Below are 27,635 nucleotides of genomic sequence, written 5' to 3' on the forward strand. Positions count from 1 at the left end.
TCATCAGGGATGGCGCTGGGGTGTGTCCAGTGTCCATCCCCCTTGATTGGTTATTCCTCGTCCAATCAGGTTTCCGTTGTCCCGCTGTTAAAATCGATACCTGTACCTGGCTATAAGCCCAAGAAGAGTCTATTCACCTCACCTCCGAGGGACCTGTATCATCACCTCTGCTCCGGTCCTGGGGTACACCCGAGGGACCTGTTCCAGTCCTGGGGAACACCCGAGGGACCTGCGTTACTCACAGCTGGTTCAGCATTCGCCGCATCTCCTCGCTGATGGCGGAGGAGGTCTCGTCCTCCTTGTCCTCCTCCTCCTCCCCTCCCAGTAGCTTCCTGGACACCTCGCTCTCCAGCAGCGGGCCCTCCTCGCCGCAGGCCGTCTTTGGCTCCTTCTTACGCCCAGACGGGGAGACCTGGGGCCGGGAGACAGGAGGGTATGAGCAGTGGAGGTAGGGAGAGATGGTCCACCAGCTTTTAGTTTTAAACATCATCTCACCATCTTTCATTTTTAAACAAAAGTTTATTCAAACACTAAAATCCAGCCACAGACTGCACAGTAACCAGGACATCATCTACTATTTACAGTTTCAAATTAAAATACGGTCTTCACCATCTGCAACACACTTGTGTCACTGAGGGGGTCCACCCTCGGGTACATTTAAAGCGGAGACTGAGGGGGTCTGAGTACGGCCGTCACAGGTCACAGGGACATCTTCCTCTCGCCCGCAAACGTGGCCACAAAGCCACCAATCCTGTCAAAGAGAAGGTACAGGTGCCTCAGGACTCTCAGCACCAGGTTCAAGAACAGTTACTACCCCTCAACCATGAGGATCCTGAACAAAAGGGGATATCTACACTCATTTAAGGACTGTTATATTGTTATACCATGCTTGTTATGTGTTTACGTCTGCATTTGCCCAGTTTGTTTAGAGCTCCTGATATTTACAGTCACTGTTCTATCGATTTGGTATGCCTGCAGAAAAAATCTCAGGGTTCAAAGTGGTGACATGTATGTACTCTGATAATAAATTTTACTTTGAACTTTGATCCATCATCCAAAGCATTGACATATAAAGAATTGGTCCGAACACTGACTCCCCGTGGAGCCCCACTAGACACCGTTAGCCACCCAGAAAAGGATCCCTTTATCCCCACACTGTCTCCTGCCGGTCAGCCAATCTTCCACCTGCGCTGGTATCTTTCCAGTAATACCAAGGGCCTTTCTCTTGTTAAGCAGCCTCTTGTGCAGCTCTTCGGAAAATCCACAGTGAATTCTATCACTGCCTCCTGAAGGTTCCTTTACCTTCAGCTCCCTAATCAAATCTGGTTCATTACACAACACCCAATACAGAATTACCTTTTCAATAGTGGGCTCCACCCTAAGCTGCTCTAAAAAGTCAGTTTGTGGGCAGTCTACAAATTCCTTCCCTTGGGATCCAGCACCAACCCATATCGAAATCTCCCATCACTGCCCTTCTTACATGTCTTTGCATCCATCCTGGCTACAGTTCAGAGGCTCCCATTAGAGTATTTTCACCTTTGCTGTTTCTTAACTCTACCCACAAGATTTCTGCATCTTTCGATCCTATGTCATTTCGTTTTTCAGGATTTGCGAACTTGTTGGAAATTGGAGGTGTTGCTGTGCTTTCTTTGCAATTGCACTTTGAGAACGGACCCAGGACAGGTCCACTGGAATGACAACACCAAGGAATTTAAGGTTGCTGACCCTCTCCACCTCTGACCCCCCCCTCCCCCCGAACAGGACTGGCCCACGGACATTCATTGGGCAACAACGGGCTCCTTGGTCTTGCAGACTTTGAGTGAGAGGTTGTTGTCGGGGCACTGCTCAGCCAGACTCTCCGTCCCCCTGCTACATGCTGATCCGTCACCACCTTTGATTCGGCCAATGGCATCAGTGTCCTCAGAAAACTTAGATACTGCATTGGAGCGATGCTTAGCCTCACAGTCAGAATTATGAAGCCAGTTGGGCAGGGGGCTGAGCACACAGCCTTGTGGTGCACCTGTGCTGATGGAGATCGTGGAGGAGATGTTGTTGCCAATTTGAAGTGACTGGCGTCTGTAAGTGAGGAAATTGAAGATTCAATTGCTCAAGGAGATGTTGAAGCCTTGGTCTTGAAGCTTATTAATTAGTTTTGATAGCACTGAATGCCTGCAGGTGTTCAGAAGAACGAGGGTGGATCTGATTGAAACTCATTGACTACTGGAAGGATTCGTTAGACTGCATGTGGAGAGGGCGGAGGGTGCTGAAGACCAGCGGGCCTCAGGAAAGAAAGACGCCCCTTTAGAACAGAGACGAGGAGGGTGAGAGGATGGCGAGTCTGTGGAATTGATTGCCGCTGACGGCTGTGGAGGTCAAGTCATTGGGTGTCGATAAAGCACAGGTTGATAGGTTCTTGACAGGGTGTGGGGGGGGGTAAAGGTTATGGGGAAAAAACTAAGAGAATGACCAAGACGTTACAGCAATTAGTGAAATGTGGCTACAGGAGGGGCAGGACTGGCAGCTTAATATTCCAGGGTTCCGATGTTTCAGATGTGATCGAGGCAGAGGAATGAAAGGTGGGGGAGTAGCATTGCTTGTCAGGGAAAATGTTACAGCAGTGCTCAGGCAGGACAGATTAGAGGGCTTGTCTACTGAGTCCTTATGGGTGGAGCTGAGAAACAGGAAAGGTATGGCCACATTAGTGGGGTTACATTACAGACCACCCAATAGTCAGCGAGAATTGGAGGAGCAAATCTGCAGAGAGATAGCAGGCAACTGCAGGAAACAAAGTTGCGGTGGTAGGGGATTTTAATTTTCCATATATTGATTGGGACTCCCATACTGTTAGGGGTCTAGATTCGAAGGAGTCTGAGAGTCTGAGTGGGAGTGCCGAGAAAGAGATTTTTGAAATTTTCATTATTTTTTTTTCTCCAACGGCTTTCTGAGAGGCGGGACTGCGCAGGCGTGTGACGTCGGGCAGTGCAGCGCGGCAGATTTAAAAGGAACAAAGCCTCATAGAGCGGGCAGCGTAGTTTGCGGGCGGCGGAGTGAGCCGGGAGCAGAGTGAAGACTTAAGGGCTTCGGCTCACCGGGCTTAGGCGGAAGCGGGCGAGGCGAGGAAGGTTTGACATTCATTTTCTGTTGCTATTTGAGGAGAGGGGCATTATGACTGTGAGGGCAGTTTGCTGTTCTCTGTGTCGGATGTGGGAGGCCCTGGAGTCTCCAAGCCTCCCGGACGTCTACATCTGCGCCAAGTGCATCGAGATGCAGCTCCTAATGTACCGCATTCGGGAACTGGAGCTGCAGCTCGATGACCTTCGTCTGGTCAGGGAGAGCGAGGAGGTGATAGAGAGGAGTGGAAGGCAGGTGGTCACGCCGGGGCTATGGGAGGCAGACAAGTGGGTCACGGTTAGGAGGGGGAAGGGGAAAAGTCAGGTAATAGGGAGTACCCCAGTGGCTGTGCCCCTTAACAATAGGTACTCCTGTTTGAGTACTGTTGGAGGGGACAGCTTACCCGGGGGAAGCGACAGTGGCCCTGCCTCCGGCACAGAGTCTGGCCCTGTAGCTCAGAAGGGTAGGGAAAGGAAGAGGAGAGCAGTTGTGATAGGGGACTCGATAGTAAGGGGGTCAGATAGGCGATTCTGTGGACGCAGTCCAGAGACCCGGATGGTAGTTTGCCTCCCTGGTGCCAGGGTCCGGGATATTTCTGATCGTGTCCAAGATATCCTGAAGTGGGAGGGTGAGGAGCCAGAGGTCGTGGTACAGAAAAGGTACCAATGACATAGGTAGGAAAAGGGATGAGGTCCTGAAAGGAGAATATAGGGAGCTAGGAAGGGAGTTGAGAAAAAGGACCGCAAAGGTAGTAATCTCGGGATTACTGCCTGTGCCACGCGACAGTGAGAGTAGGAATGCGATGAGGTGGAGGATAAATGCGTGGCTGAGGGATTGGAGCAGGGGGCAGGGATTCAAGATTTTGGATCATTGGGACCTCTTTTGGTGCAGGCGTGACCTGTACAAAAAGGACGGGTTACACTTGAATCCTAGGGGGACCAATATCCTGGCAGGGAGATTAGCGGGGGCTACTGAGGTGACTTTAAACTAGAATGGTTGGGGGGTGGGAATCAAATTAAAGAGGCTAGGCGTGAGGAGGTTAGTTCACAACAGAGGGATGGGAACCAGTGCAGAGAGACAGAGGGGTGTAAAGTGAGCGTAGAAGCAAAAAGTACAAAGGAGAAAAGTAAAAGTGGCAGGCCGACAAATCCAGGGCAAGCATTAAAAAGAGCCACTTTTCAACATAATTGTACAAGGGCTAAGAGAGTTGTAAAAGAGCGCCTGAAGGCTTTATGTGTCAATGCAAGGAGCATTCGTAATAAGGTGAATGAATTGAAAGTGCAGATTGTTATTAATGATTATGATATAGTTGGGATCACAGAGACATGGCTCCAGGGTGACCAGGGATGGGAGCTCAACGTTCGGGGATATTCAATATTCAGGAGGGATAGACATGAAGGAAGGGGAGGTGGGGTGGCGTTGCTGGTTAAAGAAGAGATTAACGCAATAGAAAGGAAGGACATAAGCCGGGAAGATGTGGAATCGATATGGGTAGAGCTGCGTAACACTAAGGGGCAGAAGACGCTGGTGGGAGTTGTGTACAGGCCACCTAACAGTAGTAGTGAGGTCGGAGATGGTATTAAACAGGAAATTAGAAATGTGTGCAATAAAGGAACAGCAGTTATAATGGGTGACTTCAATCTACATGTAGACTGGGTGAACCAAATTGGTAAAGGTGCTGAGGAAGAGGATTTCTTGGAATGTATGCGGGATGGTTTTTTGAACCAACATGTCGAGGAACCAACTAGAGAGCAGGCTATTCTGGACTGGGTTTTGAGCAATGAGGAAGGGTTAATTAGCGATCTTGTCGTGAGAGGCCCCTTGGGTAAGAGTGACCATAATATGGTGGAATTCTTCATTAACATGGAGAGTGACATAGTTAATTCAGAAACAAAGGTTCTGAACTTTAAGAGGGGTAACTTTGAAGGTATGAGACGTGAATTAGCTATGATAGACTGGCAAATGACACTTAAAGGATTGACGGTGGATATGCAATGGCAAGCATTTAAAGGTTGCATGGATGAACTACAATAATTGTTCATCCCAGTTTGGCAAAAGAATAAATCAAGGAAGGTAGTGCACCCGTGGCTGACAAGAGAAATTAGGGATAGTATCAATTCCAAAGAAGTAGCATACAAATTAGCCAGAGAAAGTGGCTCACCTGAGGACTGGGAGAAATTCAGAGTTCAGCAGAGGAGGACAAAGGGCTTAATTAGGAAGGGGAAAAAAGATTATGAGAGAAAACTGGCAGAGAACATAAAAACGGACTGTAAAAGCTTTTATAGATATGTAAAAAGGAAAAGACTGATAAAGACAAATGTAGGTCCCCTGCAGACAGAAACAGGTGAATTGATTATGGGGAGCAAGGACATAGCAGACCAATTGAATAATTACTTTGGTTCTGTCTTCACTAAGGAGGACATAAATAATCTTCCAGAAATAGTAAGGGACAGAGGGTCCAGTGAGATGGAGGAACTGAGTGAAATACATGTTAGTAGGGAAGTGGTGTTAGGTAAATTGAAGGGATTGAAGGCAGATAAATCCCCAGGGCCAGATGGTCTGCATCCCAGAGTGCTTAAGGAAGTAGCCCAAGAAATAGTGGATGCATTAGTGATAATTTTTCAAAACTCGTTAGATTCTGGACTAGTTCCTGAGGATTGGAGGGTGGCTAATGTAACCCCACTTTTTAAAAAAGGAGGGAGAGAGAAACCGGGGAATTATAGGCCGGTTAGCCTAACGTCGGTGGTGGGGAAACTGCTGGAGTCAGTTATCAAGGATGTGATAACAGCACATTTGGAAAGCGGTGAAATGATCGGACAAAGTCAGCATGGATTTGTGAAAGGAAAATCATGTCTGACGAATCTCATAGAATTTTTTGAGGATGTAACTAGTAGAGTGGATAGGGGAGAACCAGTGGATGTGGTATATTTGGATTTTCAAAAGGCTTTTGACAAGGTCCCACACAGGAGATTAGTGTGCAAACTTAAAGCACACGGTATTGGGGGTAAGGTATTGGTGTGGGTGGAGAATTGGTTAGCAGACAGGAAGCAAAGAGTGGGAATAAACGGGACCTTTTCAGAATGGCAGGCGGTGACTAGTGGGGTACCGCAAGGCTCAGTGCTGGGACCCCAGTTGTTTACAATATATATTAATGACTTGGATGAGGGAATTAAATGCAGCATCTCCAAGTTTGCGGATGACACGAAGCTGGGTGGCAGTGTTAGCAGTGAGGAGGATGCTAAGAGGATGCAGGGTGACTTGGATAGGTTGGGTGAGTGGGCAAACTCATGGCAGATGCAATTTAATGTGGATAAATGTGAAGTTATCCACTTTGGTAGCAAAAATAGGAAAACAGATTATTATCTGAATGGTGGCCGATTAGGAAAAGGGGAGGTGCAACGAGACCTGGGTGTCATTATACACCAGTCATTGAAAGTGGGCATGCAGGTACAGCAGGCGGTGAAAAAGGCGAACGGTATGCTGGCATTTATAGCGAGAGGATTCGAGTACAGGAGCAGGGAGGTACTACTGCAGTTGTACAAGGCCTTGGTGACACCACACCTGGAGTATTGTGTGCAGTTTTGGTCCCCTAATCTGAGGAAAGACATCTTTGCCATAGAGGGAGTACAAAGAAGGTTCACCAGATTGATTCCTGGGATGGCAGGTCTTTCATATGAAGAAAGACTGGATGAACTGGGCTTGTACTCGTTGGAATTTAGAAGATTGAGGGGGGATCTGATTGAAACGTATAAGATCCTAAAGGGATTGGACAGGCTAGATGCGGGAAGATTGTTCCCGATGTTGGGGAGGTCCAGAACGAGGGGTCACAGTTTGAGGATAGAGGGGAAGCCTTTTAGGACCGAGATTAGGAAAAACTTCTTCACACAGAGAGTGGTGAATCTGTGGAATTCTCTGCCACAGCAAACTGTTGAGGCCAGTTCATTAGCTATGTTTAAAAGGAAGTTAGATATGGCCCTTGTGGCTACAGGGGTCAGGGGGTATGGAGGGAAGGCTGGGTTCTGAGTTGGATGATCAGCCATGATCATAATAAATGGCGGTGCAGGCTCGAAGGGCCGAATGGCCTACTCCTGCACCTATTTTCTATGTTTCTATGAAACGAGTTAGGACAAGTGACAGAAGTGTGTGTAGAGGAGCACTTTGGTTCCAGTGATCATAACACCATTAGTTTCAACTTGATCATAGGCAAAGATATATCTGGTCCTAGGGTTGAGGTTCTAAACTGCAAGAAGGCCAAATTTGAAGAAATGAGAAAGGATCTAAAAAGCGTGGATTGTGACAGGTTGTTCTCTGGCAAGGATGTGATTGGTAAGTGCGAAGCCTTCAAAGGAGAAATTTTGAGAGTGCAGAGCTTGTATGTTCCTGTCAGGGTTAAAGGCAAAGTGAATAGGAATAAGGAACCTTGGTTCTCAAGGGATATTACAACTCTGATAAAGAAGAGAGAGTTGTATGACATGTATAGGAAACAGGGACTAAATAAGGTGCTTGAGGAGTAAAAAAAAAAGTGCAAGAAAATACCTAGGATTGTAAGGGATAAAATTGGTCCTCTTGAAGATCAGAGTGGTCGGCTATGTGCGGAACCAAAGGAAATGGGAGAGATCTTAAATGAGTTTTTTGCGTCTGTATTAACTAAGGAAACTGGCATGAAGTCTATGGAATTAAGGGAAACAAGTAGTAAGATCATGGAAACTGTACAGATTGAAAAGGAGGAGGTGCTTGCTATCTTGAGGCAAATTAAAGTGGATAAATCCCCAGGACCTTGAAGGCGACTTGTGTTGAAATTGCAGGGGCCCTGGCAGATATATTTAAAATGTCGGTGCCTACGGGTGAGGTGCCGGAGGATTGGAGAATAGCTCATGTTGTGCCATTGTTTAAAAAAGGATCGAAAAGTAATCCGGGGAATTACAGACCGGTAAGTTTGACGTCAGTAGTAGGTAAGTTATTGGAAGGAGTATTAAGAGACAGAATCCACTAGCATTTGGATAGACAGGGACTTATTAGGGAGAGTCAACATGGCTTTGTGCGTGGTAGGTCATGTTTGCCCAATCTATTGGAGTTTTTCCAGGAGGTTACCAGGAAAGTGGATGAAGGGAAGGCAGTGGATATTGTCTACATGGATTTCAGTAAGGCCTTTAACAAGGTCCCGCATGGGAGGTTAGTTAGGAAAATTCAGTCGCTAGGTATACATAGAGAGGTGGTAAATTGGATTAGACATTGGCTCAATGGAAGAAGCCAAAGAGTGGTAGTAAAGGATTGCTTCTCAGAGTGGAGGCCTGTGACTAGTGGTGTGCCACAGGGATCAGTGCTGGGTCCATTGTTATTTGTCATCTATATCAATGATCTGGATGATAATGTGGTAAATTGGATCAGCAAATTTGCTGATGATACAAAGATTGGAGGTGTAGTGGACAGTGAGAAAGGTTTTTCAAAGCTTGCAGAGGGATTTGGACCAGCTGGAAAAATGGGCTGAAAAATGGCAGATGGAGTTTAATACTGATAAGTGTGAGGTATTGCACTTTGGAAGGACAAACCAAGGTAGAACATACAGGGTTAATGGTAAGGCACTGAGGAGTGCAGTGGAACAGAGGGATCTGGGAATTCAGATACAGAATTCCCTAAAAGTGGCGTCACAGGTAGATAGGGTCGTAGAGAGAGCTTTTGGTACATTGGCCTTTATTAATCAAAGTACTGAGTATAAGAGCTGGAATGTTATGATGAGGTTGTATAAGGCATTGGTGAGGCCGGATCTGGAGTATTGTGTTCAGTTTTGGTCACCAGATTACAGGAAGGATATAAATAAGGTTGAAAGAGTGCAGAGAAGGTTTACAAGGATGTTGCTGGGACTTGAGAAACTCAGTTACAGAGAAAGGTTGAATAGGTTAGGACTTTATTCCCTGGAGCGTAGAAGAATGAGGGGAGATTTGATAGAGGTATATAAAATTATGATGGGTATAGATAGAGTGAATGCAAGCAGGCTTTTTCCACTGAGGCAAGGGGAGAAAAAAACCAGAGGACATGGATTAAGGGTGAAGGGGGAAAAGTTTAAAGGGAACATTGGAGGGGGGGAGAGAGAGGCTTCTTCACATAGAATGTGGAATGAGCTGCCAGACGAGGTGGTAAATGCGGGTTCTTTTTTAACATTTAAGAATAAATTGGACAGATACATGGATGGGAGGTCTGTGGAGGGATATGATCCGTGTGCAGGTCAGTGGGACTAGGCAGAAAATGGTTCGGCACAGCCAAGAAGGGCCAAAAGGCCTGTTTCTGTGCTGTTGGTCAGCCATGATGGGACAGTAGAATGGACTGATGGGCCAAATAGCCTAATTCTGCTCCTACCCCTTATGGATTTACGGTCTAGATCGAGCCTCACCCAACCTAAGGGACAAAAGCCTGCTGGCATTTCCAAACCTATTGAACTTTTCCTGCAGCTCAGGCCCTCAGGTCCCAGAAATATCCTTGTAAATTGTCCCTGATCACTTTCAAGCTAACCTCTCCTGGGGAACTGCACACAATAATCCTATTGGGCCGCACCAAGGGTTTCTACAACTTCAGCATAACATCCCAACACCTATAGTCTAATTATCATTCAATGATATATAAATATAGCGAAACAGAACAGCGTCCTCCGGGCAAAGGCGCAGAACAGCACACATGGTTAAGTTTTCAGAAAAACATAGCCACAAGAAAAATAGAAAGCCAAGTCATTGAATGGCATGACTGTAGACTTATGGGATGGGCTGTTGTCATGTCATGCCATCTGCAGAAATTCTCTGATGACTCGGCAATGGTTGGGTGTATAAAGGGAGGACGGGAGGATGAATACTGGGCCCTGGAGGAGGACTTTGTCAAATGGTGCAAGCTGAATCATCTGCAGCTCAACATCAGTAAGACAAAGGAGATGGTGATGGATTTTAGGAAGACTAAGCCTCCTCTGCTCCCTGTCACTATTGATGGTGAGGACGTGGATGTGGTGAGGACCTACCAGTACCTGGGGGTGCACCTGGATGACAGACTTGAGTGGAAACCAACACGGAGGCTGTGTACAAGAAGGTTTAGAGTCGCCTCTACTTCTCAAGGGGACTGAGGTCCTTTGGAGTTTGCAGGCCTCTCCTTCACATGTTCTACCAGTCTGTTTTCAGCAGTACAATCTTCTATGTGGTGGTGTGCTGGGGCAATGGCATCAACATGGGTGATGCCAACAGGCTCAATAAACTGATTAGAAAGGCTGGCTCTGTTATAGGAGTCAAACTGGACACACTGTGGTAGAACAAAGGATCCTCCGGAAAATGCTGGTAATTCTGGACAATGTTTCTCCCCCTCTGCACACTACTGTGGCTGAACAGAACTTTTAGTAATAGACTGATTCAACTGCACTGCTCCAAAGAGCGGTATATGAGGTTATTCTTACCCTCGGTCATTAGACTCTCTAATGAGTCAACCTATAGTTAGGGAAGTGATGACTCCCTCTTGTTAGACTGTTTTATTCTTTCTTAGTTCTCTTCTAATATTTACACGTCTGTGCGTTTGTAATGCTGTGACACCGTAATTTGCTTTGGGATTAATAAAGTACAGGTGTACCCCGCTTTTCGAACGTTCGCTTTATGAAACCTCACTGTTATGAAAGACCTACATTAGTTCCCTGTTTTCGCTAACAGAAGGTGTTTTCACTGTTACGAAGTAAATCAGCGCGCGTCCCGAGCAGCCGCTCTCCCCCGGATTTGGAACTGCATTCCAGCGGCATTGCTTAAACACGTGCCTGTGAGCAGCTGTTAGCAAGATGAGTTCTAAGGTATTGGGAAAGCCTGAAAAAACTCGTAACGGTGTTACACTTAGCGTAAAACTAGACATAATTAAGCATTTCGACCGTGGTGAACGAAGGAAGGACAGAGTAAGTTTGGCTTGTGGAAGTTGACGAAGATGATGTTGAAGAGGTTTCGGCATCCCATGACCAAGAACTGATAGATGAAGAGCTAATGCAATTGCAAGAGGAAAGGTTAACAATCGAAACCGAATACAGTAGCAAACGGACCAAAGGTGAAGTCGTCCAGGAACTGAACTTGAAGCACCTGCGTGAGATTTTTGCTGCAATAATAAAGTACCACTTTAATTTTGAAAGAGTACGTCGGTGTAGGGCATATTTGCAGGATGGTTTGAGTGCTTACAAAGAACTGTATGATAGAAAAATGCGCGAGGCTGAGCAGTCAAGCAAGCCTTCCACATCAGCCACAGCAGACGACAAATCTCGACCTTCGACATCGAGGCAGGCAGACATAGGAGAAGATGAGCTGCCTGCCATGATCGACGATGAGATGACACCCCAGTGTCCCACCACCCCAACCCCCAGGCCGCTGACAGATACCGATTCGCGGAGAATGCAGCAGTAGCCGGGAGGCACACAACACATCTTTAAGAAAAAAAGCCAAATCAAACATGCTAATTAATTAGGTGCCGCCCCCCACGTAAATGTCAGCCCAGATCAGAGGCGATTGCCGATTGCGTCGCCTCTGATCTGGGCCGACATTTACGTGCCGGGTGACACCTAATTAATTAGCATGTTTGTTTCGGCTTTTTTCTTAAAGATGTGCTGTGTGCTTCCCGGCTACTGCTGTACCCGTGCATGCTTCACCAAATGGTATCGGTTCACTGTCCGGAAGGTGGGGGCCACTGCACCACCCAAACCTGCCACAACGCAGCCTAACACACCATCATCATTTTGCTTAATGTCCTCCCGATTCCCGTAAGTGATACTACACTGTATATATATTATTTCTACCTTATATCAGCTGTGTATTTTTACATGTTATTTGGTATGATTTGGCAGCTTCATAGCCTAAAGGTTACTGGAGAGAGTGTTTCTGCCGAGGGTGCTTGCGTGAGATTTTCACTATGGAGATCTGTGCAGGCAATCGTTGTAGAAGTATTTCTAATTTATATAGGCTGTGTACTTATCATATCATTACTGCTTTTACTATATGTTACTGTTATTTTAGGTTTTATGTGTTATTTGGCATGATTTGGTAGGCTATTTTTGGGTCTGTGAACGCTCACAAACTTTTCCCATATAAATAAATGGTAATTGCTTCTTCGCTTTATGACATTCAGAAGGTTCACCAGATTGATTCCTGGGATGGCAGGATTTTCATATGAAGAAAGACTGGATGAACTGGGCTTGTACTCGTTGGAATTTAGGAGATTGAGGGGGGATCTGATTGAAACGTATAAAATCCTAAAGGGATTGGACAGGCTAGATGCAGGAAGATTGTTCCCGATGTTGGGGAAGTCCAGAACAAGGGGCCACAGTTTGAGGATAAAGGGGAAGCCTTTTAGGACTGAGATTAGGAAAAACTTATTCACACAGAGAGTGGTGAATCTGTGGAATTCTCTGCCACAGGAAACAGTTGAGGCGAGTTCATTGGCTATATTTAAGAGGGAGTTAGATATGGCCCTTGTGGCTACGGGGGTCAGGGGGTATGGATGGAAGGCTGGGGCGGGGTTCTGAGTTGGATGATCAGCCATGATCATGATAAATGGCGGTGCAGGCTCGAAGGGCCGAATGGCCTACTCCTGCACCTATTTTCTATTCCGGCTTACGAACCGTTTCATAGGAACGCTTTACCTTTGGATGGCGGGGGAAACCTGTATTTATCCTGTCCCAGTCCAGGTTGTTCTTCCACTGAGCCAACACTAAAGGGCAGCAATGAGCACTGCTGTATTGATGCTGCCAATATGGAGCCTCACAATATGAGGGTCTTGCGATCGCAATAAAAATGTCCAAGACAAACACTGTCAGAACGCGCACCTTCCTGGTGCAATGGCTTGCAACAACACAACAACAGTAGGTCCAGCTGCATCGCCATCGAGCAACTTGCTAATGGGATAGTCCTGCAGTACTCCTGTCCTTAGCACCCAGCAGTGACTTGCAATGGTAACAAAAACAAACAAAGAGAACAAATACATCTTTGGCTGGAGCCGGAATGGCCGCTGTGTCTGAGAGTGCCACCATCTTCCTGATTTTAAAGGCCCATGTGCCAAAAGCTCTCCTCAGAACCCATTTGAACTGAGAGTTGACTTTCAAGGAATTATGGACCTGTATTCCCAGATGCACTGCGCAAGTCCTTCTCTGGTTTCTCCTTCCAAAGGGCAACATCTCAGCATTACCCACATTAAATCTCATCTGTCTGTTTTTAGCCCATTCTCCTAGCTGGTCAGGAGCCTGTTGCAAGCTTCCTGACTGTCCGCTTTGCCCCAGTCTTGCAGAGGAGATTTGCCACGTGCTGTCAGGATTAGAGGGCATGGCTTGTAAAGAAAGGTTGAGCAAGCAGGAATATTTTGCTTTGGATCAAAGGAGGAGTCTTATATAAGGTGACAAGTGGCACAGATCAAGTGGGCAGCCAAAGACTTTTCCCAAGCGGGCATAATTTTAAGGCCATTGGAAGAAAGTATTGGGGGTGGGGGTGGGGGTGGGGGTGCAGGATGTTGGAAATTGGGTTTGCTTCTCTATACATGTTGGTGCGTGGTCAAGGCATTGGTCTAGTGATCTGAAGGTCGCTAGTTCGAGCCTCAGCTGAGGCAGCGTGTTCTGTCCTTGAGCAAGGCACTTTACTCTGCGACGACACCGGTGCCAAGCTGTATGGGTCCTAGTGCCCTTCCCTTGGACAACGTCGGTGGCGTGGAGAGGGGAGACTTGCAGCATGGGCAACTGCCTGTCTTCCATATAACCCTGCCCAGGCCTGCGCCATGGAAGCCTTCCATCGTCTCACCCATGGTCGCCTATTTTTTTTATACAGAATGATATGTGGAACACAGAATGGTAGAGGCAGGTACAATCAGGACATTGAAGGAAAAACAGAGGGCTATGTGGGAGGGAAGGGTTAGACTGATCTTCAAGCAGACTGCAAGGTAGCAGTGTCCAAAGTCAGCGGTCAAGTAGTCAGCACAACATTGTGGGCCACAGGCCCTGCTGTTCAACAACAGCAAAAGCCCAAACACTGCCTCATCAACATCTCACACAACGTAACACCCCAGCTCCTGCACTCAGTAACACGATTATTTCGTCGGATCCAAAGCAAGCCTGAGATACCAACCCCCATACCCCTCCTCCCCCCCGGTCCATCGGCACCGTTACCTGGAACATCCTGATCATGTCCTCGCAGTTCCGCTGCTGCGCGACGTCGCACAGCTTGGCGGTGATGTCAATGCGCCGGCAGATGTCCATGTCCACTTTCATGGCCTTCTCCTGGATCTTGGTGTCCAGCTCGCTCAGGTCCTGTGGGGGCAGAACGAGAGCTACTGGGGGGGAGGTTCTCACAGCACCGCCTGGCTCCCAGCCCGCAACCACACCCCCGCCACCTTCCGTACACAAACTGCTGTGTCACAGACCGAAGCTTTCGGCTCTCTCCTGGCCCATGGTGCTATCTGTGTGCGCGCATGCGCTCCAAACGACCGCGAGGGTCTCTCTGAACCACCCACCCCAGGGTCAGCCGACTACCGGCAACTGTAAATCCCACCTTCCCCCCCGACCCCCCAAGCACCAGTCCTGTTGGGCAGGCGTAAAGGGTTAGAGAAAGAAAGGGTCCTTGCCACACAGGAAATGCCCCGTCTCATTCCTACCACCGGGGAGGCGCTGAAGGAGCCCGAATATCTACCCTCAACAGTTTAGGAACAGCCTCCTCTATCCCACCATCCACCGACCAGGAACATTCCCTCAGTGACAAGAGAACAACCTGCAGGCGCTGGAAATCCCACCAACACACACAGAACACCAGGGGAGCTCAGCAGGCAGGGCAGCGTCAATGGAAAAGAGTGAACAGGCAACGATTCGGGCCGAGACCCTTCGTTGGGACGGGTCCTGAAGCACTGATCCTGGCCAATTTCTTCCAGTGTGTTCACAAAGCTGAAGCCCACCAAATACAGTGAATATCGGTGAACATGTGGGGGGAGCAAGACGATCTCACTTCGCTTTTTGCACTGTTTTTAAAAATATAATTTGAGGTGTACAAGCATTGATCGTGTGGATAGTCGGAGGTCTTTTCCCCAGGGCTGAAATGTCTAGCACAAGAGGGCATAGTTTTAAGGTGCTTGGAAGTAGGTACAGAGGAGTTGTCAGGGGTAAGTTTTTTTTACACAGGGAATGGTGAGTGTGTGGAATGGGCTGCTGGCAGCGGCGGCGGATACAATAGGGTCTTTTCAGAGACTCCTGGAGAGTTACATGGAGCTTAGAGAAATAGGTAGGTTAAGCCTAGGTAGTTCTAAGTTAAGGACATGTTTGGCACAGCTTTCTGGGCCGCAGGGCCTGTACTGTGGTGTAGGTTTTCTATGTTTCTATGTCTATATTTGTGTTAATTATATCTTGCACTGCATTACTGCCACCAAACAGTTCAGTGATAACCACCCTGATTCTAATGTCAATACCACTGGTGGGGGGGGGGGGGAGTGGGGTGGAATAAAACAGGGTCGGTGTAACTGGGTGGTTGATGGTGCAGACTCAAGATGCCGGGGGTGCATGTACATTCAACCCCCACCCCCACCCCCCCTCCCGGTTCACTGATAATCACTGTATTTACTTGGCTTCAGCTCTGAGGCCACAAAGGGAGAAACTGGCCGGAATTAATGCACTTGGCAGAATCTAAAGTCGTAGATTCGCTGCCCCGTTCACGTACTCAGGCGAGACAACAGTGCAGGCCGTTGTGAGCAGTCCGCTTTTAAAAATCAAGGAAGGGCTACGCAGGCTTGAGAGCCCCTCATCTGAAATACGCGGGAGCCAAAAGCATTGTGGATTCTGTGGTACTGTGTAACACCTGGGATTGCCACAGTTTCCAGCTGTGTCCTTGTGCGTTGCCGCTACGCAGTGTTTGCCTGACACGTGTGTACTTAGCAGTAAAAGTTGTTACACGCCGCCCATATAACGAAACCATGATGCGTGTGGGGCAACAAGAGCAGCTGAGCTGCATCGTGAGGACACCTGGATCAGCTGTTGAACAGGCTCTCAGTCCCCACCTCCGACGCCCTGTTTTCAGTGAAAGGTTATAGCTCACTCTATTAGCACTCGATTCCTTTTATTTTTTTTTAAAAAAAGGCCTGATGCAGTGTCTTCTGCTTAAGGATCGAGAAGGACTGTATTGGGGTGGGTGGGGGTAGACGCAACCACCTCCATCGCGGGCCACAACCCACCCCACCAGGAAGGACATCTGAAAAAGGCTGCACCTCGAGAAGGATCCTCAACACCCAGGATATGCCCTCTTCCCATTCCTACCAACTCCGAGGACCTGAAGACCCTCTTGGCCCGAAGGCGGTACCTGACTCGTTTCGGACTCGAGGGACTCGCCACCGTGCTGGGTAATTCTGCAACGGGGGATCTCGGAGCTCACGGTCCACAGCTCCCCAAATGCATCTATGCAGGTGGACCGGATAGCGAAGGGGGCACGCGGCCACACTTGCCCGCACCAGGGCACCGAGCTCGGTACATCGGAAAACACATCGCACCTTTATAAAACTCTGCTTCGGCCACATCTGGGGAATCCATGCAATGCTCGTCACCCCGCACCCCCCCACCCCCCGGCTCCCCAATCACAGGGTGGGTGTCGAGGCACTGGGACGTTGCCTGGGCTAGACAGTGAGAGCTACGGGGACAGCTTGGACAGACTTGGCTTGTGTTCTGTGCAGCAGCAGACACCGAGGGGACAGCTGACGGAGGTGCGTAAGGTGACGAGAGGCAGAGATGGAGTGGGAAGCGGCTCACAGCAGAGAGCACGTATTCAAGGCGGGATAAGTTCGAAGGTGAGATGTGGTGCAAGTTGTTTTTTTTAAAATATATAAACACAGAGAGCAGTGTCTGCCCGGAATGCATTGCCAGACGTGCCAGAGGAGACAAACACGATCGACCATAAGAGGCTCTTAGACAGGGCGTGCAGGAAATGGAGGGAGATGGACCACCTGCGGGATAAGGTGTCATTAGCCTAACGAGTCCTGCTCAGCGTTGGAGTGACCTGTGACTCGGGTTGGGTGCTAGATTCTGGGAACGGTCGTGGGTGAAGAGGTGGGAGGAAGTAGGGATGACTGAACACGGCGTTGGGGGGGGGGTGACGGACGACGGGCATTTGGTTGATGAGTGGGGACTCCTGATAAAGTGGGAGAGCTCAGGGTGGGACGTCGAGAGGGACTGAGGCTCAGGAGGCCACTGCCCCAGGAAGCAGCTGACACAGGACAGAACGAGTGGTCTTGCCCCATTGACCCGATCCTAGGGGGGTGGGCTGGGAACAGCAGCCCCACCCCTCGTTCCCTCGTTCTTTCACCTCCCCCCCTCAAACAACCCCACCCACTCACATTGCTCATCAGCCCCTTGAACACCACCAGCTCCGCCTTCAGCTGCTGAACCTTCATCACCAGCTCCTCCTGAACAGCCTCGGCCTCCTGGGACTCCTGAAACAGCCAATCAGCATCAGCACCGCGCAGGCCGGCGGCGGGGGAGTCGGACGGTGCCGTGGGGGGGGAGTCGGACGGTGCCGTGGGGGGGCGTCAGACGGGAGGGTGAACGGCGCCAGGACTGAACAGGGGCCCATCGTTACAAAGAGTACTGCACCTGAACCGGCCCACCAAGTCGGTGCCCGATTAAAATACACCCCTCCCACGCTCGCACTTGATCCACATCCCCCCAGCTTGCAGCTCTTCGAATGGAATGACCCTCATACGTCTTCTCTGCACTCTCGATCACGGCTTTCCTGTAACAGGGTGACCAAGGCCTGACACAGGAACCTCCAGTGAGGCCTCACCAATGAAAGACACAATCCCAATAAAATGTCCCAACTCTGAATGAGACACAGGAGCAGAATGAGGCCATTCAGCCCATCGAGTCTGCTCCGCCATTCCATCACGGCTGGTCCCGGATCCCACTCGACCCCCGTACACCTGCCTTCTCACCATCCTTTGATGTCCCGACTGATCAGGAAACGATCAGCTTCCGCCTTAAACACAACCACGGACTTGGCCTCCACTACAGTCTGTGGCAGAGCATTCCACAGATTCACTACTCTCTGGCAAAAAAAATCCCTCCTCATCTCCAGTCTAAAAGGTTGTCCCTCAATTCTGAGGCTGTTCCCTCTAGTTCTGGATACCCCCACCAGAGGAAACATCCTCTCCACATCCACCCTATCTAGTCCCTTCAACATTCAGTAGGTTTCAATGAGATTCCCCCATTTCCTTCCAAATCCCAGTGAGTACAGGCCCAAAGCTGCCAAACGCTCCTCACGTGTTAACCCCTTCATTCCTGGAATCATCCTTGTGAACTTTCTTTGGATTCTCTCCAATGATAACAGATCCCTTCTGAGAGATGGGGCCCAATACTAAGGGAGGCCAGTGTGCTAAATGGCTTTTCCACCACCATGTCCACCTGTGGTGCTGCTTTCAATGAAGTCTGCCCCTCTGTTCTGTGAGCTCCCTCGTGCCCTGGCAGACAGAGTTTCGGTGGTTTGGTGCTCCAAAATGTACCACCTCACCCCTCTCCATTCCCACTCCTGTTCCCCAAATGATCAAGATCCCCCTATAACCTGCAAGGGCCGTCACCATCAACATCACCCCATCACTTCGTGCCAAGCCTCGTGCATTTACATCCACATCACTCATCCAAATCACCGACCGTGTAACACACAAGTCACTGGCCTCCATGCCGAGGAACAGCCTTCAACCACCCTCTGCATCGGATTGCGGGGACAATCCTGAACCCACATAACTAGCTCTCCCTGGATCCCATGGGACCCAGCTTCCCCCAGGATCCGGCGCACAGATAAAATTCACATCCTCCTTCAATTTGTCCAGGAAGCAGCATCCAAGTGAACCTCTTTGGCCTCCTCTCCGAAGGACCCACGCCCTTCCTGAGAAAAGGTGACCAGAATTGCACACAGTACTCTAAATCGGGCAAAATCTAAATCTATACGGCTGCAGCCAGACTTCCAATGCAGGGCTGGCCTCCTCAGGTCCGAAAAAGTGGGCGGCCTACGGAGGCTCTGCAGAGGAGGTTCACTAGATGGACTCTGGAAATGAGGAGTGACTGAGCCATCTGGGACGAAACTCTCCAGGAACGGAGGAGAATGAGAGGGGATCTCAGAGAAACATACAATAATTATGAAAGGGGTAGATAAAATAGAGGCAGGAATGTTGCTTCCACTGGTAGGTGAGACTAGAAATAGGGGACATCGCCTCAAGATTCAGGGGAACAGACTTCGGATGAAGAGGAGAAACTCTGTTGTGTTCTCTACCCTGGGAAGCAGTACAGCCACACTCACATCCCCATCCACATCGACGGAGCTGCATGTATCAAGCTTCAAATTCCTTGGTTTCCACATTTCCGAGGATCTCACCTGGTCCCTGAACTCCTCCATTCTGATCAAAAAGGCCCAACAGCACCTTTATTTCCTGTGGAGCATCAAGAAAGCTCACCTCTGTCCCAGGATACTAACGGACTTTTACCGCTGTACCATTGAGAGCATACTTACCCACTGCATCTCAGTGTGGTATGGCAATTGTCCCGTATCGGACCGCAAAGCACTCCAGCGGGTAGTAAAAACTGCCCAGAGGATGATCGGCACCCAATTGCCCACCATTGAGAACATCTACCATAAACGCTGCCTGGGCAGGGCGAAAAGCATTATCAAAGATGCATCTCACCCTAACCGTGGACTTTTTACTCTCCTCCCATCCGGTAGGCGCTACAGGAGCCTCCGCTCCCGCACCAGCAGGCACAGGAAGAGCTTCTTCCCTGAGGCTGTGACCCTGCTGAACCTCACATCACAGCGCTAAGCAGTATTGCACCCATATTGTACTGTCTCAGTATTAACACTATTCTTTGCATTTCTGGTTAGATGCTAACTGCATTTCATTGGCTTTGTGTCTATACTCGGCACAATGACAATAAAGTTGAATCTAATCTAATCTAAGATGACTGCACTAAACATATCCAATGCGCAGTTAGACAGATTGTTGCAGAGGAGAGGAATTAACGGCTACAGGGAGAAGGCAGGTTGGGAAACCCCGAGGGAAAAAATCCGGAGGTGGAGCCCCTAAAGCAGTCCTATGCTGACTGGCAACTCCTGCGATGCTGCTGGTGCCAAACTGTATCGGTCCCTGCCGTTCCTTTGGGTTCATCAGACACATGGAGAGGGGGAGCCTGCTACATGGCAACAGCTTGCTCCCCATATCGTACTGCTCAGGCCTGTGCACCTTGTAGACAGCTGGGCTTCAACATCCATGGACAACCCCAGGCAATGGAGAACTCTTCCCTTTACATTCGACCTCCCAAAGATGAGTACCTCGCACTCATCTGGGTCAAACTCCATCTGCCATCACCCCGCCCTCTTCTACACTGGTGTTTGTTTCAGCTTCGCAACTTTTGCCAACTAACGCTCCTTCATTACCGAATGTTGAAATGTCTAGGTGAGGTGGATGTGGAAGATGAGGATGTTCCCTGTGGTGGGGGTATCCTGAACTAGAGGACACAGACTCTAAGTTGAGGGGTGGGCCTTCAGAACAGAGGTAAGGAAGAATTTTTTTTAAATAGCCAGAGAGTAGTGAATCTGTGGAATGCTCTGCCACAGACTGCAGTGGAAGCCAAGTCTATTTAAGGTGGAAGCTGATTGTGTCCTGGTCAATCAGGGCATCAAAGGAAATGGTGAGGTGTACGAGGTTGAGAGGGATCCGGGATCAGCCGGGATGGAATGGCAGAGCAGACTCGATGGGCTGAACGGCCTCATCCTGCACCTGTGTCTTCTGGTCTCACGTCCCCGTCGGCCCTTGACCATCTTTACTGATGCACCACATCAGGCCCCCAATCCGGATGCGCCAGCGGCTTGACACGGCAACTACTCTGCCGGCGACCGCGAGGAGCAGCGGAGATTTGGAGACACGGAAACCAGCTTCCCTCCACGGAGCCGGTCTTGCTTCCCGCTGCCTGCCCACCCACCCTGGACATGCTCTCTTCTCCACTCTCCCACCAGGCAAAAGCACGTAAGCACCAGCAGACCCAAGGAAAGTTGTGCCCAGTGTTGAATGTCTCCTCAGTATGACGAAATGGACTCCTGACCTTGTCATTTTCTTGCAATGACCTCGCACCTCGTCTACCTGCACCGTACTTCATCTCTGGGATACTTTATCCTGCACTCTGTTACTCTTTTACAACTTGTTCTGCCTCGATGCACTGTGCAGCGAAGTGATCTGTATGAAACCTAAAGGGTGGATACAGCCCAGTACATCATGTGAAAAGCCCTTTTCCCCACCCCCGAGCAGGTCTACAAGGAACGCAGACGCAGCACCCCTCATCACCGACCCCACCACCCGCGCCTTGCTCTCTTCTTGCTGCAGCCATCTCTCCTCCCCCCCATCTGCCCTCTCCCCAGTCCCCCTTCCCCCCCCGTCCATCTCTCTCATCTTCCTCGTCCATCTCTCTCCTCCCTGTCCATCTCTCTCTCCCCTCCCCCTGTCCATCTCTCTCGTCCCCCCCATCCATCTCTCTCTCCTCTCCACTGTCCATCTCTCTCTCCTCTCCACCATCCATCTCTCTCCTCTCCACCGTCCATCTCTCTCTCTCCCCTCCCCCCGTCCACCTCTCTCGTCCCCCCCCGTCTGCCCTCTCCCCAGTCCCCCTTCCCCCCCGTCCATCTCTCTCATCCCCCTCGTCCATCTCTCTCCTCCCTGTCCATCTCTCTCTCCCCTCCCCCCGTCCATCTCTCTCGTCCCCCCCATCCATCTCTCTCTCCTCTCCACTGTCCATCTCTATCTCCTCTCCACCATCCATCTCTCTCCTCTCCACCGTCCATCTCTCTCTCTCCCCTCCCCCCCGTCCATCTCTCTCGTCCCCCCGTCTGCCCTCTCCCCAGTCCCCCTTCCCCCCCGTCCATCTCTCTCTCCTCCCTGTCCATCTCTCTCCTCCCCGTCCATCTCTCTCTCTCCCCTCCCCCCGTCCATCTCTTCCCCCCGTCCATCTCTCTCGTCCCCCCATCCATCTCTCTCTCCCTCCCCGTCCGTCCCTCTCCTCCCTGTCCATCTCTCTCGTCCCCCTCCGTCCATCTCTCTCTCCTCTCCACCGTCCATCTCTCTCCTCTCCACCGTCCATCTCTATCTCTCCCCTCCCCCTGTCCATCTCTCTCGTCCCCCCCCCCCGTCCATCTCTCTCTCCCTCCCCCGTCCGTCCCTCTCCCCCTTTGTAAGAAAGCAAATCTCAGGGTAGTATATGGTGACATATACAGTTGTACTTTGATAAGAAATTCACTTTGAACAATGAGCAAGAGAAGTTTTTCACCATACCTCAGAACATGACAACAATGACCCAATCCCACAACGGCCTGCCCCACCCATAAGCCCAAGCCAGCTGCCCCAATCGAGCTTCGCTTTTCCAAATGGGTCCAAATCTCACCCTGAAGAACCCTCTGCAGCAGCTGCTCCAAGAGTTACACCAGGCCCATCGGGTCTTGGCATTTCCCAGAAAATCACTGCTTTCTTTCTCAGACAAGGGAACGCGAAGGTCGACTGATAGGTCGAGCAGATCGGGGGTCAGACAAGTCGGCGGAATCAGATAGGGGGTGGGGGGGGGTGTTGGTGCTGGTCTGCAGATCGAACGCTGAGGTCGACATTGGTGGGGACCAGACAGCCTGAGAGATAGGTGGTGGGGTCAGGGGCCCTGACAATATACAGGGCAGTGCTGAATATGGTATAACTAACCTCCCCCTGCCTGCACCTGGCCCATGTCTCTCCATTTGCTGCCTGCTCATGCGTCTATCACAAGAGCGAGTGAACACCTGTCAGATCTGCCTGCACCACCAGCCAGGCAGCACAGTCCAGCACCCTCTACTCCCTGTAAAAAATCAAAATGCCTTTGCATATCCTTTTTAAATCTTCCCTTTCTGTATGCTCTCCAGATATTACCCTGGGGGAATGGGGGAATTTCTACTTGCCCTCGATCTTCAATCGGGTCTCCGCTCAGCTTCCAACTTGCCAGGTTAAGATGATAGCCGAGACTTTTCCCCAAAATGGCAGATACATTAATTTTAGGGTGAGCGGATGAGTTTATGGTTGGGTGGTATGGGGGTCGGGGCATGCCAGAGAGACTGGTGGGTCCGTGGAAGAGGCAGATATATCAGCGGTATTTAATAATCTCTGAATCGGATGAGAGAGAACCAGAGGGCTACACTGGAGGTAAGGGTTAGATTGATCACACCAGGTTCAAAAGTCAACAGCAAATCATGGGCCGAAGGACCTGCAGGGTCTATGTGTGGGCAGACTTGAAGAGGGCCGGGGCAAAGATATCCTGATGGGAGTTATATACAAGCCTCCTAACAGAGACCAGGATGGAGAGGGGAGAGGGGAGGGGGGAGAGGGGAGAGGTCATGTGAAAAGGGCACTGTCACAGTGGCCACGGGGTATTTCAAGATGCAAGTAGGTTGGAAATCATCAGGTTGGTGCTGGACCCCAAGAGAGGGGATCTGTAGAAGGCCTACGACACGGCCTTTTACAGCAGCTTGTGGTTTGACCCTCTGCAGAAAAGACAATTCTGGATTGCACGTTGGGTAATAAACCGGGGAGATTAGGGAGATTGAAGTCAAGAAACCCAAAGGAGGCAGTGATCATAACAGAATCACAGGAGAGTACACCACAGAAACAAGTCCCCTGGCCCACGGTGAACCATCCAAACTACTGACCCCCCATCTACCATAGCCCTCCACACCCCTGAACCCATTCAAACTTCTCTGAAACACTGAAATCGAGCTCACATGCACCACTTGTGCTGGCAGCTTGTTCCATGCAGCCACGCCCCTGCGAGTGAAGACATTTCTATAAGATATCGGAGCAGAATTATAGGCCTTCTGGTCTGCTCCACCATTTCATCATGGTCGATCCAATTTTCCGCTCAGCCCCAATCTCCTGCCTACCCCCCCACCCCCCACCATATCCCTTCATGCCCCGACCAATCAAGAATCTATCAACCTCTGCCATAAATACACATAAAGACTTGGCCTCCACAGCCACCTGTGGCAACAATTTCCACAAATTAGATTCTTAAGACTCTCCCACCATAGGAAACAGGTTTCCCCTCATGTTCCCCTGAAACTTTCTCATTTTTTTTTTTACCCTTAACCCAGGACAAGCTGTGGCCCCACCCAAGCACAGTGGAGAAAGTCTCCTTACAATTATCTAAACCCGACTATCAATCCACCTCTCAACCTTCTACGCTCCAAGGAATAAAGTCCTAACCTATCCAATCTTTTTTTTTTATAACTCAGGTCCTCCAGTCCTGGCAACATCCTTGTAAATTACCTCAGCACTCTTTCAACCTTATTTCCTGTACGTAGGTGACCAAAACTGCACACAATACTCCAAATTCGGCCTCACCAATACAACTTCAACATAACGTCCCAGCTCCTGGGCTCAATACTTTGATTTATCAAGGATAATGTACCAAAAGCCTTCTTTACGACCCTATCTACCTGTGATGACACTTCAAATGAATTGTGGACCTGTATTCCCAGATCCCTTTGGTCCCTCGCACTCCTCAGTGACCTCCTGCTCACTGTGCAAGACCTACTCTGGTTGGCGCTACTGAAGTGTGAAACTTTGCACTTATCTGCATTAAATTCCATCTGCCATTTTCCAAACCGTATCTCGAGCTGGCCCAGATCTCACTGCCAGCTCTGATAATCTCCCTCACTAGACACTGCACTCCCAACATTCCTGTCATCCACAAAATTGCTGATGCATTTTACCACACTACCATGCAGCTGACCAACGACAACAGGCCCAGCACCGATCCCTGCAGTACTCCACTAGTCACAGATCTCCGGTGAGAGAGGCAATCATCTACAACCACTCTCTGGCTTCATCCACAAAGCCAACGTCCAATCCAATTTGCCACCTCATCTTCAATGTCAACCGACTGAACCTTCTTGACCAACCTCCCCTGATGGGACCTTATCAAATGCCCTGCTAAAATCCATGTAGACAACATCCCCTGCCTTGTCTTCATCCACGTTCCTGGTAGCTTCCTCGAAATACTCTACAAGATTGATTGGACATGGCCCACCATGACAAAGCCATGCTGACTATTCCTGATCAGTCCCCGTCTATCCAAACATTGAGACATCCAGCCCCTTCGAATACTCTCCAATAACTTTCCCACTCCTGATATCATGCTCACTGGCCTATAATTTCCTAGTTTTTTTTTTGGAGCAAATGGACCAGGCCCAGGGGTGATCTGCAGCTGAGAGGAGGGAAGAGGAGGCTTACACCTTCTTTGGTAGAGACAGATCTCCACACTGCTTCCCGAATGGATAACATAACCAGGGAACAGACGATCCTGTCGCAAGGATCAAAAGCCCCAATACAGCAAATCGCCCGCCCGGTGCCTGTGTCCATTTGAACTCCAGTGGAATCTCGGAGTGGAAGTGGGAGGGGAAAGATCCAGTTGTCGTGGCCCGCGTGGGGACAAGCGGCAGAGGACGGACGGGGAACAAGGCTCTGCTGAGGGAGCCCTGAACAGCTGGGTACAACATTAAAATGCAAAACCAAAGACGGGAATGATCTCTGGACTCTTACCAGAGACGTGTGCAAATCAGCAAAGGATTAATCAGATCGGGGAACTAAATACGTGCTTCAAAGACTGGTGTGGGAGGAGTGGATTTGAATTTGTGGGTCCTTGGCACCAGTATTGGGGGAAGGCTGGATTTGCATTTGCTCTGACGGGACAGGTTCCACCTGAACTACGCAGGGGCCAGGACGCTGGTCAATTGTATAACGAGGGCTGAGGACAAAATAGCAATGGTGGGGGTGGGGGGAGGTTCAACGGCTTGGAAAAGTAAGGATAAAGTAAAGGGGATGGGAGAGTGCAGGAGGAGAGGTTATGAAAGTCACCAGAATAAAAAAGGACAACATTTTGAAAGGGTTAAGGATTTAACTTCAGGACAGAATTTAAAAGTGTGATGAAGGAGTTACATTTGAATGCATGCAGCATACAATCTTGCAGAGCAGTTAGAAACTGGCAGGTAAGACGTTGTGGGCATCACTTAGTCATGGCCAAAGGAAAATTGCAGTTGGAAGCTTAGCACCCAAATATGCTCTTCCTATCGAAACGACAAGCAGGTGCGTAGAGGGGGTGGTCTGGCACTATTAGTAAAATAGAAAAGAAAGAAACAAAATCAAATTACAAACAAGTGACATAGGATCAGAAGAGTAGAATTCTTGTGGGGAGAATTAAGAAAGTGCAAGGGTGAAAAGACCCGAATGGGAGTGATAGACAGGCCTTGGACGTGGATACAAATTACAACAGGAGGTGGAACTGGCATCTAAAGACAGCAAGGTCATGAGCTAAATCAGACTGGGAAAAACAGGTTGGTGCCCGATCCCAGGAGAAGGTGGTTTTAGAATGGCTTTTAATCGTACCTTGTGGCTGACCCCACAGGGGAAAAGGCAGTCCTGGCCTGGGTGTGGTGAACCCGATTTGAATCGGGTGATCAAGGGTAAGGGACCCGAAGGAGGCAGTGGTGTTAATATGATAGTATACACCCTGCAGGTTGAGAGGGAGAAGCTAAAGTGAGATGTAGCAATATTACCCTGGAATTAAGGGAACTACAGAGGCATGAGAGGGGCTGCTGGACAAAGTTGATTGAAAGGGGACACTAGCAGGGACAATGGCAAGGCAGCCATGGCTGGAGGTTCTAGGAGTGATTTAGGAGGCGCAAGATTGGTTGATTCGAAGGGAGAAGCATTCTAAAGGGAAGATGAAGCTGACGAGGGAAGTCAAAGACAGCAAAACAGCAAAAGAGGGGGCATTAGTGGGAAGCTTTTAAAAACCAACTAAAAAGCAGTAAGGAGAGAAAAGATTAAATGCGAAGGTATGCTTACCAATAATATGAGTAGTTTCAGATATATAAACAGATAATTCAGACCACTGGAAAATGAGATAGTAATGGGGGGGGGGAGAGGGAACAAAGAAATGGCAGATGAAGTCAATAAGTCAGTCTTCACTGTGGAAGACACTAGATATGTCAGAAATCTGAGGAGGTCAGGGGCCGGAAGTGAGGGTACTCACTATTTCTAAGGAGAGAGTGCTTGGGAAGATGGAAGGTTTGAAGGCAGATATAGATCATCTGGATCAGGAAGAGATTGTGGAGGCATGGCTAGTGATCTTTCAAGAATCAGTAGGTTCTGGAATGGTTCCGGAGGATTGGGAAATTGCTAATATCAAAAGGGAGGAAGGCAGAAAACAGTAAATTATAGACCAGTTAGTGGTTTTTTTTAGGTCCATTATTACCAATGAGGTTTTGGGGGTACTTGGAGGTACATGATAAAACAGGCCAAAGGCAGCGTGGCTTCCTTATGGGGTACCTAGCCAGACACGTCTGCTGAAATTCTTTGTGGAAATAACAGACACCGCTGACAAAGTGAATGTTCTTTACTTGGGTTTTCAGATGACGACGACAATGTGGTGCACACGGGGCTGCTGGAACAAGGTCAGAGCCTATGCCGTTACA

The 27,635-nt window shown here is 49.4% G+C and overlaps 1 protein-coding gene across 1 annotated transcript in view; it reads right to left on the bottom strand.

The window, feature by feature from the left end:
* The window catches only part of LOC134339900 (non-homologous end joining factor IFFO1-like), a 43,161-nt gene that overhangs the window by 10,655 nt on the left and 4,871 nt on the right, over positions 1–27,635 (bottom strand). The window contains 3 exon segments of the mRNA XM_063036675.1: positions 243–412; positions 14,255–14,395; positions 17,452–17,547. Of these exon segments, the coding sequence (XP_062892745.1) occupies positions 243–412; positions 14,255–14,395; positions 17,452–17,547 (407 nt within the window).

This window comes from Mobula hypostoma, chromosome 31 (assembly GCF_963921235.1).
Source record: "Mobula hypostoma chromosome 31, sMobHyp1.1, whole genome shotgun sequence".
Lineage (NCBI taxonomy): Eukaryota > Metazoa > Chordata > Chondrichthyes > Myliobatiformes > Myliobatidae > Mobula > Mobula hypostoma.